Here is an 18,773-nt window from a genome sequence, read left to right on the forward strand (position 1 = left end):
GAATCATGGTCTGCAAATGGAAATTCCTTCTCTTTCCAGAAAGCCTGCATTGTGTCTAAGTTGTTATGGCTGGCTAAGTATTTGGCAATTACTGTGTTTTTGGATTTCCAGATAGGCAGGCAACACAGAAGATTTATCAAAGCCTTGATAGGCCACCATACATTGCTGGTAGACTGTGTTCATCTTGGCAGATCACAAAATTTACAAGCTTCCTGAAAGATAGTAATTGTGTGGTTTTTTTTGCCTAGCAATGTCTATAATTTTCTAGCACTCAAAAGACATTAAAAACAGATGAACCTTTTGCTTGTTTACCTATTCTCTTCTCGACCGCAGTCATTTTGTGGTTTTCAGCTGACAACATAATTGTAATACAGCAGTCACTTTATTCCCCCCCTCCCCCACATATTTGCTAATCACTAATTTTGGTGTTGCAACTTCTTGAGTCATGATGAAAAGAAAATAAAACCAAAAAATTCTCATACAAAATATAACCACACAAGATTACATACACCATAAATCTAATTTTTCAGAATTTATCTAGTTATTGCAAAACGAGCCATCTTTTTAATTAAATAATCAAATGTCCTTATTAGTACAATACTTTATATCTTTTAAATACACTAAATATGATTAGAAAAGGGAGAAAATCTCGCTTTGCAATACCTGCTTGAAAAGTTCAATGGATTAGAAAGTTAGTTTTAATACAGGGGAAGGAAAAAAATACACTTTTTGTCTACATTTAGGACCTGTCTGCTCCCATCAGGCATTTCTTAAGGCTATGTTTGTCTTTTGGCTTCAAACAGAAATAGAGTTTGAGTTATAAAATAATTTAGTGAATTACATTCGTCTGTATCATCCACAGTAATCAGTTATGAAGATAATTCTAAAAAAAAGTGTTCTAATTTACACATAGTTAAAATTCATTTCAATTTCACTTTTATCTTAAAAAAACATGTTCTTTAATTTAGATAAAACACCTCATAAATTCTTATAATCGCTGTTAAAGTTTTCCCATGGCAAATGCTCTGTCTTATATTTTTTTCTAACACAACAACAACAACAAAAATTAAAACTTCCACAAAGGCCTTGAAAATCCTTAAATATAGTCTTCCCCAAAGAAGCATGATTTTTATAAATCTGAAGAACACTTTGTTTTAAAAAGAATTTGTACAACTGTACCAGAATTTCACAGCTACGATGTATGAGCACACTCAAATGAGATTTAGAAAAATGTAGGGGAAAGCTCAGCCAGAGGAACTGCCACGTCACGTTGAGGTTGACAGTCTGTGTTTCGATAAGGAGCTATAAATGAAATGTGTCTATAAATAACTGCTCAGTCCTTTACGAGCCTGTAGATGTGATGTTGTGCGCCATGTTCGCTGTTTGAAACTTCAAATACACAAGCCATGCAAAGTAGGGTTTCTTGCGTGTCCCTGTTCGTTACAACCTGGTTTGGGTTAAGGGGGGATAAAAGGAAGTATGTTAGAAACTTGCCAGATGCTTCCATAGGCACACAATCGAACAATATGGTTTTAATCCTCAGATATTATAAAGTATCTCAATCTCACACACTTCAGGCCTCTCTAACACTGACATTTGACCTAATGAAAAAGAGAAATTAAGAGTATCCTGAGGACATGAGAGGTTGACTATCAGACACAGGATCCGTCTTCTACAAAACCCCATCTTTCTTCTCCACAGTATTGTCGACTGGCCTTATGAAAGGAGGAGAAAGCAAGCAGCTACTAGAGGACTCTGCTGCTGTTTCGGATGGAATGAGCAGATGGCCACCTTTTTATCTTTCAAGGGTTTGGGAAATGGGGGAAGAGTTGCAGGTGGGAAGGAGAAGATACAGCAGGGGAGAAACGAAGAAAAGTAGGCTCAGAAAGGGAGGGACAAGTTGCAAGAATGAATCTTCACAGGGTCAATCATTCTTCGAAAGTTAGGACCAAAACAAGATGGGATCCTAGGCATGAAATAAGTTTGCCAAAAGCCAACGTAGGGGGGCCAAAATCTGCATCATGGCTATGGAGCTGGGGAAGGGGTTAAGTCTCCTCTGTATCATTTCCCTGAGTGGACCCCCTCCCCCACACACACAAGTCCCCGTCTTGACAATTATTGTGCCTGTTTTTTCACATGCTGGAGCTTAAAGCAGCATGGAAAAAGCATTTCCAATCAGGGAAACAGCATGTGTATGGCTGATGAGTATCCTCGCTTCCTAGTACTACGGTCTAGTCCCACCCTCGCTGTGGATTCATCTGACATCTCAACTAGCATCCCAACTCAGTCAAAAGTTCAACCACGCCATGAGAAAAAAAAACTGCATCCCTCTAGCACTGTAAACTCCACAGTAAGTAGAAAAAATCAAGAGTCCAGTAGCACCTTAGACTGACAAAAGTTTGGGCAGGATATGAGCTTTTGGACAATGAAGAAAGCTGACAGGAAGAAAGTAGATTCCTTTGAAATGTGGTGTTGGAGGAGAGTGTTGCGGATTCCGTGGACTGCCAAAAAAAACAAATCAGTGGGTTATAGATCAAATCAAGCCTGAGCTGACCCTAGAAGCTAAAATGACTAAACTGAGGCTATGTTATTTTGGTCACGTTATGAGAAGACAAGAGTCACTAGAAAAGACAGTCATGCTAGGAAAAGTTGAGGGCCGCAGGAAAAGAGGAAGACCCAACAAGAGATGGACTGACTCAATAAAGGAAGCCATAGCCCTCAATTTGCAAGACCAGAGCAAGGCTGTCGAGGATAGGACATTTTGGGGGACATTGATTCATAGGGTTGCCATGAGTCGGAAGCAACTTGATGACATTTAACACACACACATGAGCTTTTGTGAGCCTGTATCTTTAGGCTGTATCTGAGGAAGTGAGCTGTGGCTCACGAAAGCTCATACCCTGCCAGAAATTTTGCTAGTTTTTAAGGTGCTACTGGACTCTTGCTTTTTTCTACTTCTACAGACAGACTAACATGGCTACCCATCGTGATCTATCCACAGTAAGTAGTATCACTATATCAAATTCTGCACAGTGCTAAAAATGTAGATAAAAAGGCAGACCTGGGATTTCCCCCAGGTGTGTAGAAAAATACAAAAACGATTTTAAAAATGACAGGGGAGATGTTAAAATTTCAACAAAATGAAGGATGCCCACTGAGATCTCGCAACAGCTCATAAGATCACCATGGACACTGCCTAGCAACCGAGGCAGTAGGGCTGGGGCCTAGGCACCTGCTGCCTGACTGCAGCTTGGAAGAAAGCAGCAGCAGCTAATAGAGCGAGAGAAAAAAAGGTGAGAGGAACAGGGGGAATGAAAAATGGGGGGGAGGGAGAAACTGGGGTAAAGAAACTGTTAAGACAAAGGGAGATAAAAACGGGGAGAAAAAAAGCTTTTAACAGATGGGGGGCTGCGTGAACTCCCCACATTTTGTGGGTCCCCAGCTTGTTATTTACTGTTTGCTATATTAGTGTCCCATCCTTTCTCCCCTGCTGGCCTTTGTATTGAGGGGTCTGGAACCTAGAACCAGAGATTGGAAGTGGGGCTTGGAGATAGAATTGTGGCCAAGCTGGATGCATCCAAACTTCTACCTAAGACATCACTTGCCTATTACCACAGTGGTTTGGTTGCTTCCAGAAAATCATATTACCCATAACTGGCTCCTAAACTAAACCAGCAGTACATAAAAGGGCGTATTGCGTGGGTGCTTGATTGCACAGGGACGTTGCATGATACTGCTAACAGTATGAATGGACGTGCAAGGAATGAGTTGCATGATGGATCTATAGCCCCATAGAAAAAGTTCATGGGACTACTACCTTTGAAGTAATGTGTTACTTAACATAAGGGTTTTTATTATTTATTTAATTCATTTATACCCCTCCTTTCTCGTCAATGGGGACCCAAAGTAGCTTACATCGTTCTCCTCTCCTCCATTTTATCCTCACAACAACCATGTGAGGTAGGTTAGGCTGAGAGAGTGTGAATCGCCCAAGGTCCCCCAGCAAGCTTCCATGGCAAAAGTGGGGATTCAAACCTGGGTCTCCCTGATACTAGTCTGACATGTTAACCACTACATCACACTGGCTCTTGCAAATAGATAAAAAAGGCAAAGGTTTGCAGAAAGTAATCAGCAAGTAAAAGTGAGGCTTTACCAACAAAATTGTAAAGTTTTCCAGCACACTGTTCATCATATATTTCTCTGGCAAATGCTTGAGCTTGTGGATGAAATTGATCATATATTCACACATCGGAGAACGGTTTATTCTATACACAAACCGGCCATTCTCAAACCGTGCATATTCAGTCTAAGAGAAAAAACAAAGAGAAAAGTCCAGAATTATAATGAAATTAGATATGTCAATGAATTAAAGCTCTTTAATTTTGTTTTTAAAGAGAAATAGAACGCTTCTCTCCTGAAGCCACAATGGTCAATTCTATCATGGCCCAAGATGGTTTAAACCATAGGTCCCCAACCTTGTTGAGTCTGTTTAGAAGTTTTGGAACGGGTAGCAGAACCCATAACAAAATGGCTGCCATGGGCATGGATCCAATCACAAAATGATGGAGCATTTCCACAAAATGTTGGGGGGCGGGGCAGGGTCCAAGCCAAACTCTCTCAATGACCCTCCAAAAAGGTACCCCAATGCTTAGAATCAACACACAAAAAGGGATTATGTACATCTGTAGTATGTATTATGCAGCATTATCAGTATTATGTCCATGATTTCAAATTAAGCATAAATAAGAGGGAAAAGAAATTTTAAACGAAGATGGTGAAGTGGCATCAGTATAAAGAATGGCATATTGAAGTCATTGAGGAATGGTATTACTAAGCAGAAAAGTCTTCTACATTAGCAAATCGAGAAAACAAGACATCCAAACAGCAGCCCTGCAAATCCTACCTCTACTTTTTCTACTACTTGCTTCCCAAACGAGCAGACTTTGGTGGAACAGGTGATTGTCATATTTTCTGAGCTTTCGTACTGACTAGTGACACCATAGAATGCTCCTGTATCATCTTGAATGTTGCAATTTAAGTCCGCCTGCAGGAAAAGATAACAGAAGTTCTCTCAACCGCCTGCATTGTCGTGAGCAATAATTAACAACTGTTATCGTCGAAGGCTTTCACGGTCAGAGTTCATTGGTTCTTGTAGGTTATCCGGGCTGTGTAACCGTGGTCTTGGAATTTTCTTTCCTGACGTTTCGCCAGCAACTGTGGCAGGCATCTTCAGAGTAGTAACACTGAAGGACTGAAGGAGAGACACTGTCCTTCAGTGTTACTACTCTGAAGATGCCTGCCACAGTTGCTGGCGAAACGTCAGGAAAGAAAATTCCAAGACCACGGTTACACAGCCCGGATAACCTACAAGAACCAACAACTGTTAGCATGCCACTATGAAAAAATGCCACATTTGAAAGATACTCTGAAGTCGACATTTGTTTTAATGGTCCTTTTTTTAAAACAGGAAACCCATGACCCACACACAAAAAAACAAATTATACTGATTCCAATTATGGTAGGGGGAAAAGTCCAGCAGATACCGAACTGAAGGTTTGCAAGACAGGACTGGGGTGCAGACAGCAGGCTGCAGCCCCAAGCATATTTCAAACGGAGTGTCTAGAACAGTTCTTATTGCCAAGGAGAACAGCTGCACGGTTTCTCCAAAGCCTATGATCCCAGCTCCCAAACATAAAAGCTCTTAATAATATTGTTTCTAATTTCAGGAACTGATTTGACATTAAGAAGATACAGCAATACAATGAAAACACTAGGGGCCCTCTCTTTCCCCTCATTTGTATGCAAAAGCTTCAGTCCGCAAGCGGATCCTCATAAGTACCAAGGGCACCAAACCAAATAACGAAGATCCACAAAAATGAACCAGAAAAATATAACGCTCCTTTGACCGGAAAGGAATACATTCTCCAGCCCCCATTTTGGATGGGACAAGATCTTCAGGTAAAAGATGCATTCCATGACAGAATGGCTCCTTTGCATACCAACAACTGAAAATCAGGTATGAAGTACTTAACATTTGTAAAGATAATGTGAAGAAGTATTCAAAACACATACCTCTGCCATAATCCAGAACAGAGAAAAGTGCACATCTAGGGGAAGCGCCATGGCTCAGTGGTAGAGCATCTGCTTGGCATGCAGAAGGTCCCAGGTTCAATCCCCGGCGTCTCCAGTCAAAGGGACTAGGCAAGTAGGTGACATGAAAGACCCTCTGCCTGAGACCCTGGAGAGCCGCTGCCGGTCTGAGTAGACAATACTGACTTTGATGGCCCGAGGGTCTGATTCAGTAGAAGGCAGCTTCATGTGTGTTCACGTGTGTATCCCATTATTTCAAAGGCCTTTGCTTAAATCTGCATCGGATTGTGACCACCATGTCCACACCTACTATTTTGTATTACTACAATTACACTCAGTACTTAATTTTTATTTCACTTCTCTACCATTTACTACTAAGCTGAGATCTCTGATCAAAGTAGCTAGAACCTCGTTATGCATCATGGATGAAGTATCCGTACAAGGAGCGGAGCACATTAAGCAAATCAAACTCATCTTTGATTACCTGATCTCACTGGGACATGAGAGCCATCGTGGCGTAGTGGTTGGACTAGGAGCTGGGAGACCCAGATTTGAATCCCCACTTTGCCACAGCAGATACTAATGCCTGTTTGACAAGGAGGCTCTGGTTTTCCCATCCAAATATCCCCAGGCTCTGGCATGAGACCTTGCTTTGCTAACACCACTGGGCATGGGAAAGTCTATCTTATGATTCCTCAACCAGTGGTTTTCCTCAACCAGTGATCACAAGATAGTAACTACAATACAAGGCCTTATCTGGGATGAGGAGGCTAACTTAGCTTGTGAATCTGCCTGATTTCTTGGAATCTTTCAGTTTAGGGGTACTCCCTTTACATTGCCAGAACCCAATGCTTCCACCTACTTATTTGAAGATCTTACAGAACCTTCTGTGGGGGTAAAGGACCCCCATTTCCTATACCCCTTACCTCATGATGATGGCAGCACATTATATCCATTTGGTCTTATTTGTCCAAAACTAGTAAGTCTGTTTAGACATACTCCTTTTTACTACTGCTTTGGCCCTCTGTCTTTCAATTTACACTTCAACTTGTGGCTTACACATAAGAAGAGTTGCCGAAGACGCCGACTTTCTCAACCACTTAAGGTAGAATCAAACCGGTTTACAATCACTTTTCCTTCCCCTTCTCACAACACACACCCTGTGAGGTAGGTGGGGCTGAGAGAGCTCTAGGAGAACTGTGACTAGCCCAAGCTCACCCAGCTGTCTTTATGAATAGGAGTGGGGAATCAAACCTGGTTCTCCAGATTAGAGTCCACCACTTCTAACCACCGCTCTTAAACCACTACGCCACGCTAGAATAACTTCAGAGATTAGACTCCCTTGATGGATCAAATCTTTCTCCAGGTCTTCAGCCATTGTCCTTCAAACAAAGGCCATAAATACAGTGATCCTTTCCACATAATGCAAGGTAACGTGTGTGTTAAGTGCTGTCAAGTTGCTCCTGGCGACCATAGGTAATAGCTAATTAATTGATGTAGGCCAATGCAACAAAAACTGAACATCACAGCCAAACAAGTATTCTTGTTAACAGTTCTTTTTCAATGATGCCCTTATTACTAGAGTTAGTGCTGAACCTATCTCAGCCAACCAAAGCAATTAACTAAATTGACCTGAACAGCACAAGATCCGTGTTTATGTTTGCCTGGTTTATAGGGAACATGTTTCTTCTGGGGGCAGGGATGAACTTCTAGCTAAGGAGACAGCTGATTTAATCTATCTTGGAATCTGTAATAAAGAGATATAATTTCTGTAGTACCAGCTGGGGCACCTTGTCCTTCTACGGATAATTAGCTTTATCTTCTGAGGCTTGACCATTTAATGAAGGAGCTGTCTCTGAGCCCCAATTTCTCTCCTTTCACAGATATGATGACAGAGCAGACAGGACCTTGTGAAAGCTACTTTCTGGATGACATCAAGGTACTATTTCATCACCACCATCTTCATCTTCTGACTCTAAGATCACCTGATTAAATTGACTGCTGGCCAAGATTTGAACCAGGTGAAGTGTTTTTCTCCTGTGCTTGTTGTGACTGTGAGCAGCAAAGCAAGACTTTTGTTTAGCTCTCTAGGAAAACTCCAGATATGATCTTGAGAGATGAAGAGGGCACCATTTCTAATCATCCACCTGATTCTCTGCTGTTTTTCTGATGCTAATCGACAGACCTGAGCATGCATACCTCATGTCTGGTTCCAAGGATACCTTAACGTGTATGCAAGTGGGAAAAGTCTCTCTAATACTGCTGTTACTATGTCAAACAAACAATCAACAACATGCATCAATTTGGTTGAATCAACATTTTCCCTTCAATGAAGTTATAAATATTCTGGAAGTAGAATGGTAATTCAATAGTCCAGGCCCTTGGTATTTTCTTTTTCATATTTGTTTTGGCTATCTTTAAACCTGCTCGAAGTATGCAAGGAAGGGATGAAGGGTTGCTGTTAAAACATCATATTCTCTGCCAATAACACACATTGATGGCAAAATACTAGGTTTTTTTTAAAGAGCGGGTAGGGCAAGGATAGAACTGGGTTGAAGATTTAGGCTGGCTGTTTAAGGATTCCAGCCAGAATGAATTAATTTCAAAGAGAAAGCAGGTGCAGCTTATCAAGTCCCACCAACCAAAGAAGCACATCTGGTGGGCACACGACAAAGGGCCTTTCTAGTGGTAGCCCCACGATTATGGAACAACTTCCTCAGGGAGGTGCGCCCGGCCCCCTCATACTCAATCTGTAGAAGGCAGCTGATGACTGCTTTATTTAGGATTGCATTTGACTAATTTAGTTTTTATTTATTGGCAATCCTAGTTAGAGATTTTAAATTGTGGCCTTTTATGTGTGTTTTTATAATTACTGTTTTATTTATATTGTAAGATGCCTTGTGTTCCTGAAGATGGAAAGGCAGCTAATAAATGTTTTAAATAAACAAAATAAGGAAAAAAACAAAACAGAAGGAATAGGAAGCTAAAAAAGACTGCTCCTTCCAAGTAGCACCAGGATCCAGAGGAGACTAACAGATCAAGAAGTACAGGATAAACCTCGGGTGGTACAGAAACGGGTGGTATTTTGTCCTGGGAATTACTGTGTTGCTTGGATAGATTTGATACAGGACTTGGTAAGTCAGTCACCATATCTAAATCTCAAAATGGCCCCATCTGTGGATAATTAAATATGGAGATTGGGCCCATGGACAGACAAGACAGGCCTTTCTACAAACCTAAGAAAAACCCAAGGTTTGCAGAATAATAATAATATTACCCTAAAGCACCTGTTGCTTTAAGAAAGGAATACCATCTCAGTGGCCATCGTGGCTGTCAGTAGGCAACAACGACAGTATTGCCAGCCAGGGTGGAGGGGGCAGGGCAGTCTCCAAGGCTGATTTGGCCTTTGAGGGAGGACTCACTGGGACCAGGCCTGGAAGCAACCACAGGTGGATGAATACTCAATATATCCTAAGCGGCCACTTAGGTCGCAGCTACAATTCTGGGCTTAGCATCAGGGCTTTACTAGACTCATTGTTAGAGGCAGCAACACTGCCAAAGTAAATAGGAAATCATCATTGCTATTTTCCCTAGTTTGCATATTTTAGAATAACGTAAAAATGGGGGTCTTATTTATTGACCTTGTAGAAAAAAATTATCCTACAGATGGTTCCCCAAATCCTTACTCATGAGAGTTGATGAGAGCCCTTGCCAGAAAAAGAGGACACAATAAATAATTTTAGAGGGTAGCTATGTTGATCTGCAGTAGAACAACTAGATTCGAGTCCAGTAGTACCTTGGAGACCAGCAAGATTTTGGAGGTATGAGCTTTTGAGAGTCAAAGCTCCCTTTTGTCAGGTACCTGATGAAGAGAACTTTGACTCTCGAAAACTTATACCCCCAAAATCTTGTGGCTCTCTAAGGTGCTACTGGACTCCACTCTAACAATGAATAATGGATGTTTCACTAAGAGATGAAACATTTCTTAACCTGTCCATCAATGTACCTTATACAGCAAAGCTTGCACGTTATGTTCTCATTGTAGGTAAAAAGAGCATTTTGCCCTGAGTAAGAAAGAAAAAAAAAACTGGTTGGAGGGGAAGAGGCACCTTATCTGAAGAAAATCTGAACTGCACCGCTGACGAATCAAATTGGAATCAGGGATTCAGTGTATGATCTGCTTTCAACCTGTTTATCAAAATGGGAATGGTAAATTTGCGTCCTGCCCCCCCAAAAATATTATGACTCAAGAATTTCAGTGTGAGTTTTCCTTTTAGTTCAAGCCCTTGATCAGCTTTTTAAGGAAATGTCACTTCCCTTCTCACACACACTCATTCCCTCCTCCTTGTAGATAGCAATATAATGCATTAATTCTTCAATATAGAGAGTTGTCAGTTGTGGAATGCTGAATGTTTTGCCTATCAAGATTCGCAACACTTTGACATGATGCATAAAAGGCCACCTCAGAATGTAATGGAGCCCAAACTGGCTATGAACAAGAAGAAGACCTTAGCCATAAGTGTCTTTGGTCTTCACAGAATGGCAGGCTGACACCTTGGCTCAACCACAGTTTCAGAAAGCAGTGAACACAGAGCAATTAAAAAAAAAAAAACACCTCCCACCACCAAGGGATAGAAAAAGTAGCAATACGGAAAGATTTCCCAGGGGAGCTGCATAATTACAACACAGATATCCAGCAGTTAAAATGGAACAAGTAAGGCCACTTGTTCAACACCACGGAGGCGTCAGTTGCTGCGTGCTGCAACGGAGGAGCTGCTCACATCAGTGTATTATGCTACCCTTCCTTCTTGCTGAACAGTGATCAAAGGGCAGGCAGTCCCAATGGTGAAGCAATCCCCCCCCCTCAGCAGCAGCAGCATCTGGATCTTTGGCACAGCTCACTGCCAGTTGTGCACTGCAGCTTTGGAACCGCGTCCGGGTCTGCCGCACGGCTCAGCTTTTTGATGGCCAGGCCAAGCCACTCTCCACCCCAGCTGCTCCCTGACTCATCCAGGAGCACGGAGGCTCTCTGCACCAAGTTGGGAAAGAGTTTTTGCATCGGTTCCATAAAGGACACTGTGCAGACAAGGGCCTCTCGGGAGGAACCGGGGGGGGGGGGGAAACAGAAGGGGCTTTTTCCCCTCCCCTCCCCTTCCCATGCAGATCTGTTTTAAATGCGTCTGGAAAAAAATTGGCTAGAGATGTCTACTCCACATCACTGGCCTCATCTCTCAGCTGCACTTTGTTTGCCAAAGACTCATTCTCTTATGCAATAAAAAAAAATCACATCTAAGGAGGGGGGGGAGAAACATTACAATAGCTTTTTTGTGAATGAAGGAAACAAAGAATCTACATGCCCCTAAAGACTCTGCGGCAGACACACAGGGGGGACGTGGGAGGAGGCCGCGCGGCCCAGCTCTTTCCAAACACCAACTGCACTGCATTCATTATTTGTTAACAGGGCTTGACAAAGAAACAGCCTTATTTTTTTTTCCAGGTCACAGCTATTTTACATAATGAGAATAGGAATAAACTTAACCATCCGCCTCATGTTATTTTTCCACTAATTATGGCATAGATTTACATCCATAAAAATGGGAGAGATTTTTGGACATGATTTAGTGCCCTTTTATTGTGCAGATTCCTTTCTTTCCATTCTACATTTGAATTTCAAAAATGTTTTGGACTTCAAAGCATCTTTTTTTTAAAAGCTTGCACTAATTACAATATGCGTTATTTTCTAGGACTGCTTGTTTGCATTGCAGATTCCTGAAAAGATAGGTATTCATTCAAATATACCAATTAATATCACCCATACATCTTAAGGGAGTTCTGTTCTCCATTTCAAAAGGGTGCTAATACACAAAAATAGGTTTTTCAATGCATGAAGCAACCCTGTAATTCTTTCTGCTGTTCCGCTTATCCAACACAGACAATGTATGTGTTTTACACAATGGTTGTTAATTCTTCTGGATATGAAGCCTTTAACTTGCACTGACAGATATAGTCTAAAATTAGGGTGGATATTACACAGGTATTGCACCACAAGGGGATGTGCAATGGTATAGTATCACCAGATCTTGTCAGATCTCAGAAGTTAAGCTGTGTCAATCCTTGGAAGGGAGACACCCCCAACGAAGAATTTGCAGAGGAAGGCAATGGCAAACTGCCTCTGCTTAATCACTTGACCTGTACAGCAAGGGGAGACGGTGTCACCCCCATACCCTTTGGTATGTGGAGTCCCTCAGGGGGCAATCCTCTCCCTAATGTTATTTAACATCTACATGCGGCCCCTCATTGCTGGGTTGTCATCTGAATGCAGATGACAACCAGCTGTATCTGTTGATGGGCAGCCAGCCGGCTACTGCCCCAGATATGTTGACCAGATGTCTGGAGGATGTGGTGAAGTGGTTGAAACAGAATCAGCTGAAACTGAATCTATCGAAAACGGAGGTTCTATGGCTGGGCTGGGGAGACCTGGGGTTGGGATGCCAGCTCCTAACTCGATGATGTGCGATTGACACCAGCATAGCCCATCAAGAGCCTGGGTGTGATTCTGGAGGCCTCCCTTTCAATGGAGGCACAGGTCACAAATGTAGCCAAGACTGGCATTTTTCCATCTTTGCCAGGCTAGGCAACTGGTGCCCTTCCTACCTCGCTCTGACCTAGCCACAGTGATCCATGCAATGATCACCTCCAAAATAGACTACTGTAACTCGCTCTACGTCCAGAATACAGTGGCAAGGATCCTTATGGGGACCCCACGGAGAGCGCATGTACAACCAGTACTCTGCCAGCTGCAGTGCTTCAGGTTGAGTATCGGATCAGGTTCAAGGTTCTGGTATTGACCTTTAAAGCCCTAAACGGTCTGGGTCCACCATACCTGCGGGAACGCCTCTCCTGATACACCTCCCAAAGAGTTACACTCAGCTGATAATAATATACTGGTGGTCCCTGGCCCAAAAGGTATCCAGCCTGGTGGGACTCTCTATCAAGTGAGACCCGGGCCCTGCAGGACTTGGTGCAATTCTGCAGGGCCTGTAAGACTGAGGTGTTCCACCAGGCCTAGGGTTGAGGTCGGCAATGGTTTTCATCTTATCTGGCCTCCCTACCTACCTACTTTTACCTACCTACCTTTTCTATTTTTACCTATTTCTATTCCCCATTCCTTCTATTGGATAGGGTACTTTCTGTTCCTTTCTCTTCCCTTTTTCCTCCCCACTCTTCGACTGGTTCCCTGTTACTGCCATGAGACTTTATGGGTGCCATTGGTATTTTATTCGAAACTGAGGGTTTTAATTATAGACGACATGTTATGATTTGAATATTGTTGGAACTTGCTGTTAGCCACCCTAAGCCTTACTTAACCAGGAGGGGCGGGATAGAAATGGGGAAAATAAACAAACAAATAAAAAAATAAAAAACCTCACCAGCGGTTGCTATAAGTCGGCTGCGAATTGATGGCACTTTACACACGCACGTTACAGCACAAAATACTAACAAATACATTCCCAGCATGTCTGCCACATGAATGACAGAAGTTCCAAAACAGAAAATGCTTCTATGTACTAAGCTCCTTGTATCGAGAACTTGTAAGCTTTCAATCAGAGCCCACAGCTTTCAATCCATCACAAGATATCTACTGTATATCATCCTGTACATCTCCTTTACTGATGTGACCCTGAATGATCTGGGAGTCATCGAATGCTGCTGAGTACAGGGCCACAAGCTAAACAAATATTCATCATGAAAGAGAGAATACAGTACACATGAACACATGAAGCCGCCTTATACTGAATCAGACCTTTGGTCCATCAAAGTCAATATGGTCTACTCAGACCAGCAGTGGCTCTCCAGGGTCTCTAGCAGGGGTCTTTCCCATCACCTACCTGCCTAGTCCCTTTAACTGAAGATGCCGGGGATTGAACCTGGGACCTTCTGCATACCAAGCAGATGCTCTACCACTGAGCTGCGGCCCCTCCACTGGAATGGGTGGTTAGTGTTTGCAATGAAGACACTGCTCAGAACAGGGCTACATGTTAAAATTACAACCTGAAAAACAGCCACCTTTACATGGTTCAGGACCCTGAAGCCTTTTCCTATAGGCAAGGGAGGCTGAAAAAGCTTGAATCACTTGCCAGTGGCTAATTTTCTGTGTTAATTCCATCCTGACTACTAAGGAAATCAGCAAAAAGGGGAAAGCAGAAAGGGAAAAGGCCTGGATGGTGGGCCCTCCTTCCGTGTGAGCATGACTCGGCACAGAGAGAGGTGAGCGTTCCAAGCCCTTCCCACTTGCTTTTCTTTTTGGAGTTCTGAATAGGCTGAGCCAGGTGGTTTTTTGCATGGTGAATGTCAAGTGTAACTATGGCAAATGCCACAGCAAAATAACGGAGGGGAGCTGGAATTGGACAGATGGAGCAGGACAGGCATGGGCACAGCAATGCTGTCTTCGCCATGTGTTTGCTCGCATCTATAAATAGCTTTTATGACCACGCCACACCTGCTTGTATTGTAGGCAGCTTCTGGCGGCTGGTCTTGAAAGGCTTTAAAGAAAACGTATGCCAGTGCTATACTCTGGCACTGGTAATGTCCACCAGGGGACAAATTCAGCTAAACACACACATGAACACATGAAGCTGCCTTCTACTGAATCAGACCCTCGGTCCATCAAAGTCAGTATTGTGTGCTCAGACCAGCAGTGGCTCTCCAGGGTCTCAGGCAGAGGTCTTTCACACCGCCTACCTGCCTAGTCCCTTTAACTGGAGATGCCGGGGATTGAACCTGGGACCTTCTGCATGCCGAGCAGAAACTCTACCACTGAGCCACAGCCCCTAACAATTGTCAGGATCAACCTTGGAGCCTTTGCTTATTCTGAAAACAATGAATAAAGCTATCACTGTCTTTCAAGACAGTCTGAAACTACCCTATCAATGTCAGAAGCTCCTTCTGCGATTTTTAAAGGGATACAGAAATCTGCTGCATGGCACTGATGGCATCCTCAGTCCCAGCACACACCAGGAATACTTGAAGTCAGAACACCACAGGGTAATGTACAAGCCATGCACCAGCTAGCACTGCTAGAGCCAGCATGGTGTAGTGGTTAAGAGTGGTGATTTGGAGCGGTGGACTCTAATCAGGAGAACCGGGTTTGATCCCCCACTCCTCCACATGAGCAGCAGACTCTAATTTGGTGAACCGGGTTGGTTTCCCCACTCCTACACATGAAGCCAGCTGGGTGGCCTTGGACTAGTCACAGGCCTCTTAGAGCTCCCTCAGCCCCACCTGCCTCACAGGGTGTCTGTTGTGGGGAAGGGAAGGTGATTTGATTCTCCCTTAAGTTGTAGAGAAAACTGGAATATAAAAACTAACTCTTCTTCTTCCTGCTGTGACTGGTCAGAGCAGACTCATCAATCCTGGCCTGGAGGTGCAAGCTTGCTATTGGCTCTCATGAATCACTAGCCACCAATGGTAGTTGCTGCACAGTCAACGGGCAGTTGCGTGTCCTGGATCCAAGAAACACCTGATTTTGCTGAGGCTTAGCTGCCAGTATTTCCGTTCTCCTAACATATTAAGGTTATGGTTGGAGAGCATATTATACAGCATCCTTGACAGAAGTTCAGGTTTCGTCAGTGCCTGGATGGGAAACTGTCCAAGGACACACATGTCCCCCACTGAGTTCCATGATGAAGGGCTACTTGAAGGGCTGTCATATAGAGGATGGTGCTGAGTTGTTTTCTGTTGCCCCAGAAGGTCGAACCAGAACCAACAGGTTGAAATTAAATCAAAAGAGTTTCCATCTAGACATTGGGAAGAATTTTCTAACAGTTAGAGCGGCTCCTCAGTGGAACAGGCTTCCTCAGGAGGTGGTAAGGGCTCCTTCCCTGGAGGTTTTTAAGCAGAGGCTAGATGATCAGCTGTCAGCAATGCTGATTCTATGACCTTAGGCAGTTCATGAGAGGGAGGGCATCTTGGCCATCTTCTGGGCATGGAATAGGGGTCGCTGGGTGTGTGTGGGAGAGGTGGTTGTGAAATTCCTGCATTGTGCAGGGGGTTGGACTAGATGACCCTGGTGGTCCCTTCCAACTCTATCATTCTATGATGGCATGATGAAGGAACGGCAGGACACAAAATGTAAAAATGAAACTCTAAGAACTGAGCAGACATGCTATGCCCCCATCAGACTGGCCAAAATCAAATTTAGATTTTTGACTTTGTGAAAAACCTGACCAAACCAAAGTAGTTACATGGCTTTTTGGTGTAAGAGGAAGCATTTCCACAGATGTCCCAGTTTTGTAGCCGGTATTCCTCATGTTTGCCACTAGATGGCAGGTGACTGTTTACAAATGGCTTCATTACCAGTTTGTGAGATAAACCACTTGCCCGCAAGCTGTAATCCTTCTGGAGGCACGGCCTGGCATATCCGGACAATATTAACCTCTTATAGGATAACCATATATTAAGAATGTATTTATAAATTTTTATTTTAAGAAACATGCTAACATCAGTTCTGAATTGCCCATATGTGTTTGCAGGGGTCAACAGGATTGAAAATGCCTTGCCTCATCTGTATACAATAAGTTAACAATTTATTTCAGATTTTGAATTGACATTATCTAAAAATAGCTTATTTGATTGCCAACTCAGACAGGACAGCACTAGAAAGAGTTTTGCAGGACCTGTAAGGAAGAGCTATTCTGCCATGCCTGTGGTTGAGGGCAGCTGCAGATGAAATCAAGTGAGGTCATTGCTCGACTCCCTGCTCCCCTCCCCCCTCAGCCTACAACCAACTTATTTGGGGTGGGGTGGGGTGGACAGCCGACTAAGTTTTAAGTTGTTATTTTATGGTTGGCTTCATCTGCGACAGTGGGCACTTTATATATATGGCGACCATCGTTTTATAATCAATAGAATGGTTTTATGGCTTCATACATTTTATTGTTATATTGTAAATTTTAATGTTGTAACCCGCCCTGAGCCCGGCTCTGGCTGGGGGAGGGTGGGCTAGAAGTATGGGGAAAAAAATAGAACAGTTTATCTGTTTTGAATTATGCCTATTACATTAGGTGTCTACTACACTAGATGCTGTGGAACACAGGAAGGATGCTGCTGCAGTCGTCTTGTTTGGGGGCTTCCTAGAGGCACCTGGTTGGCCACTGTGTGAACAGGCTGCTGGACTTGATGGGCCTTGGTCTGATCCAGCATGGCTTTTCTTATATTCTTATGTACACATGAAGCTGCCTTATACTGAGTCAAACCATTGGTACATCAGCATGGTCTTCTCCGATGGGGAACAGAACTTAAGAGGCCTTATACTTGTAACAGGAGATGTGAGGGTCTAAAGCTGGGATCTTTTGCAAGCAAAGCCAAAGACTGTGCAACAGTCTCAGATGGGGATTAGAAATGAATCTCAAGCTATAATGTATTAACTTTCTCTTCTCCCCAGGTGCTCAGGGCAGCAGACATGATTCTCCCGCCTCGCAACAACTAAGAGACATACCGTATTTTTCGCTCCATAAGACGCACTTTTTTCCTTCTCAAAAGTGAGCCCGCCCGCCTCCCAGCCCGCTCTGAGCGCTTGGCTCGCCCGCCTGCCCGCCTCCCAGCCCGCTCTGAGCGCTTGGTGCGCCCGCCCGCCTCCTCCCCAACCGCTCTGAGCGCTTGGCGCGCCCGCCCGCCTCCTCCCAGCCCGCTCTGAGAGCTTGGCTCGCCCGCCCGCCTCCTCCCAGCCCGCTCTGAACGCTTGGCGCGCGCGCCCGCCTCCTCCCAGCTCAGAGGTCTTTCACATCACCTACTTGCCTAGTCCCTTTAACTGGAGCTGCTGGGGATTGAACCTGGGACCTTCTGCACGCCAAGCATATGCTCTGCCACTGAGCCACGGCCCCTCCCATAACCTATATAACCTTGTGATATGGTTGGAATAGCCAGTGGTCTTGCCAACTAACAGCATTTTATGTAAGTTAAAGCCATGCAAGTCTTGATTTATATTTTAATTTTTTTTTAAAAAAAAACCCCACCTCATTAAGTAAATATTCATTGTAAATCACATAAATTCTCTAACCACCTTACCCAAAATTTTACTAGGAAGAAGGCATTCTGGGGCCCTTTCCCAAACAATTCCTTCAAACCACCCTTCTTTTCAGGAAATTTATCATAAATCTGACGAATGTCCACCGATTCCAGCAATGGATCACTGTAAGAATGGTTGGCATGTCCAATGTGCACAAAGAGATGTTTGTTGTACTGCAAAATAAAGGAATAAAAAACACACCAATTAATTTACTGAGGCAAATAGAACATCTTTGCATTCCTAGAAAGACATACAGTATAACACCAAGCAAAAATCTAAGCACCATCAGTAGCCTTGGTACAGCACCAAGTAAAAATCTAAGCACCACCGCTTTTAACCACTTACTTGAAGGCTCACCTGTGTGCAGGTGAGAGTCAGCCTATTTTAATGAGCTACCCTGCATTTTGTGTATAAATTTGGGAGAAGGTTCTAGCCTAGCTAGCCTAATATACTAATTTTGAATGTGCAGTAAGGTTTGGGAAGCATTTAAACACTCTGCCACTCACTGCCTGAATGGTACAGTCCAGCAACAGACTCATTGGATGGGATTCCTGGGCAGTGTACTTTAAATAAAAATGGCTGTAATTCATTCAATGACTGAACCATACCATCTACA

General features: G+C 43.5%; 1 protein-coding gene across 3 annotated transcripts in view; it reads right to left on the reverse strand.

Moving 5' to 3' along the window:
- Window positions 1–1,133: 1,133 nt before the first annotated feature.
- Window positions 1,134–18,773, reverse strand: part of TEAD1 (TEA domain transcription factor 1) — a 134,799-nt gene continuing 117,159 nt past the window's right edge. For all 3 annotated transcript variants that reach the window (XM_056850925.1, XM_056850923.1, XM_056850922.1), the window contains 4 exons: window positions 18,157–18,330; window positions 4,904–5,044; window positions 4,154–4,306; window positions 1,134–1,447 (listed from right to left, as the gene is read on the reverse strand). In XM_056850925.1, coding sequence (XP_056706903.1) covers window positions 1,334–1,447; window positions 4,154–4,306; window positions 4,904–5,044; window positions 18,157–18,330 — 582 coding nt within the window. In that variant the 3' untranslated portion in view covers window positions 1,134–1,333. The remainder of the gene's footprint in view (window positions 1,448–4,153; window positions 4,307–4,903; window positions 5,045–18,156; window positions 18,331–18,773) is intronic.

The sequence above is a fragment of the Euleptes europaea genome, chromosome 6 (assembly GCF_029931775.1).
Source record: "Euleptes europaea isolate rEulEur1 chromosome 6, rEulEur1.hap1, whole genome shotgun sequence".
NCBI lineage: Eukaryota > Metazoa > Chordata > Lepidosauria > Squamata > Sphaerodactylidae > Euleptes > Euleptes europaea.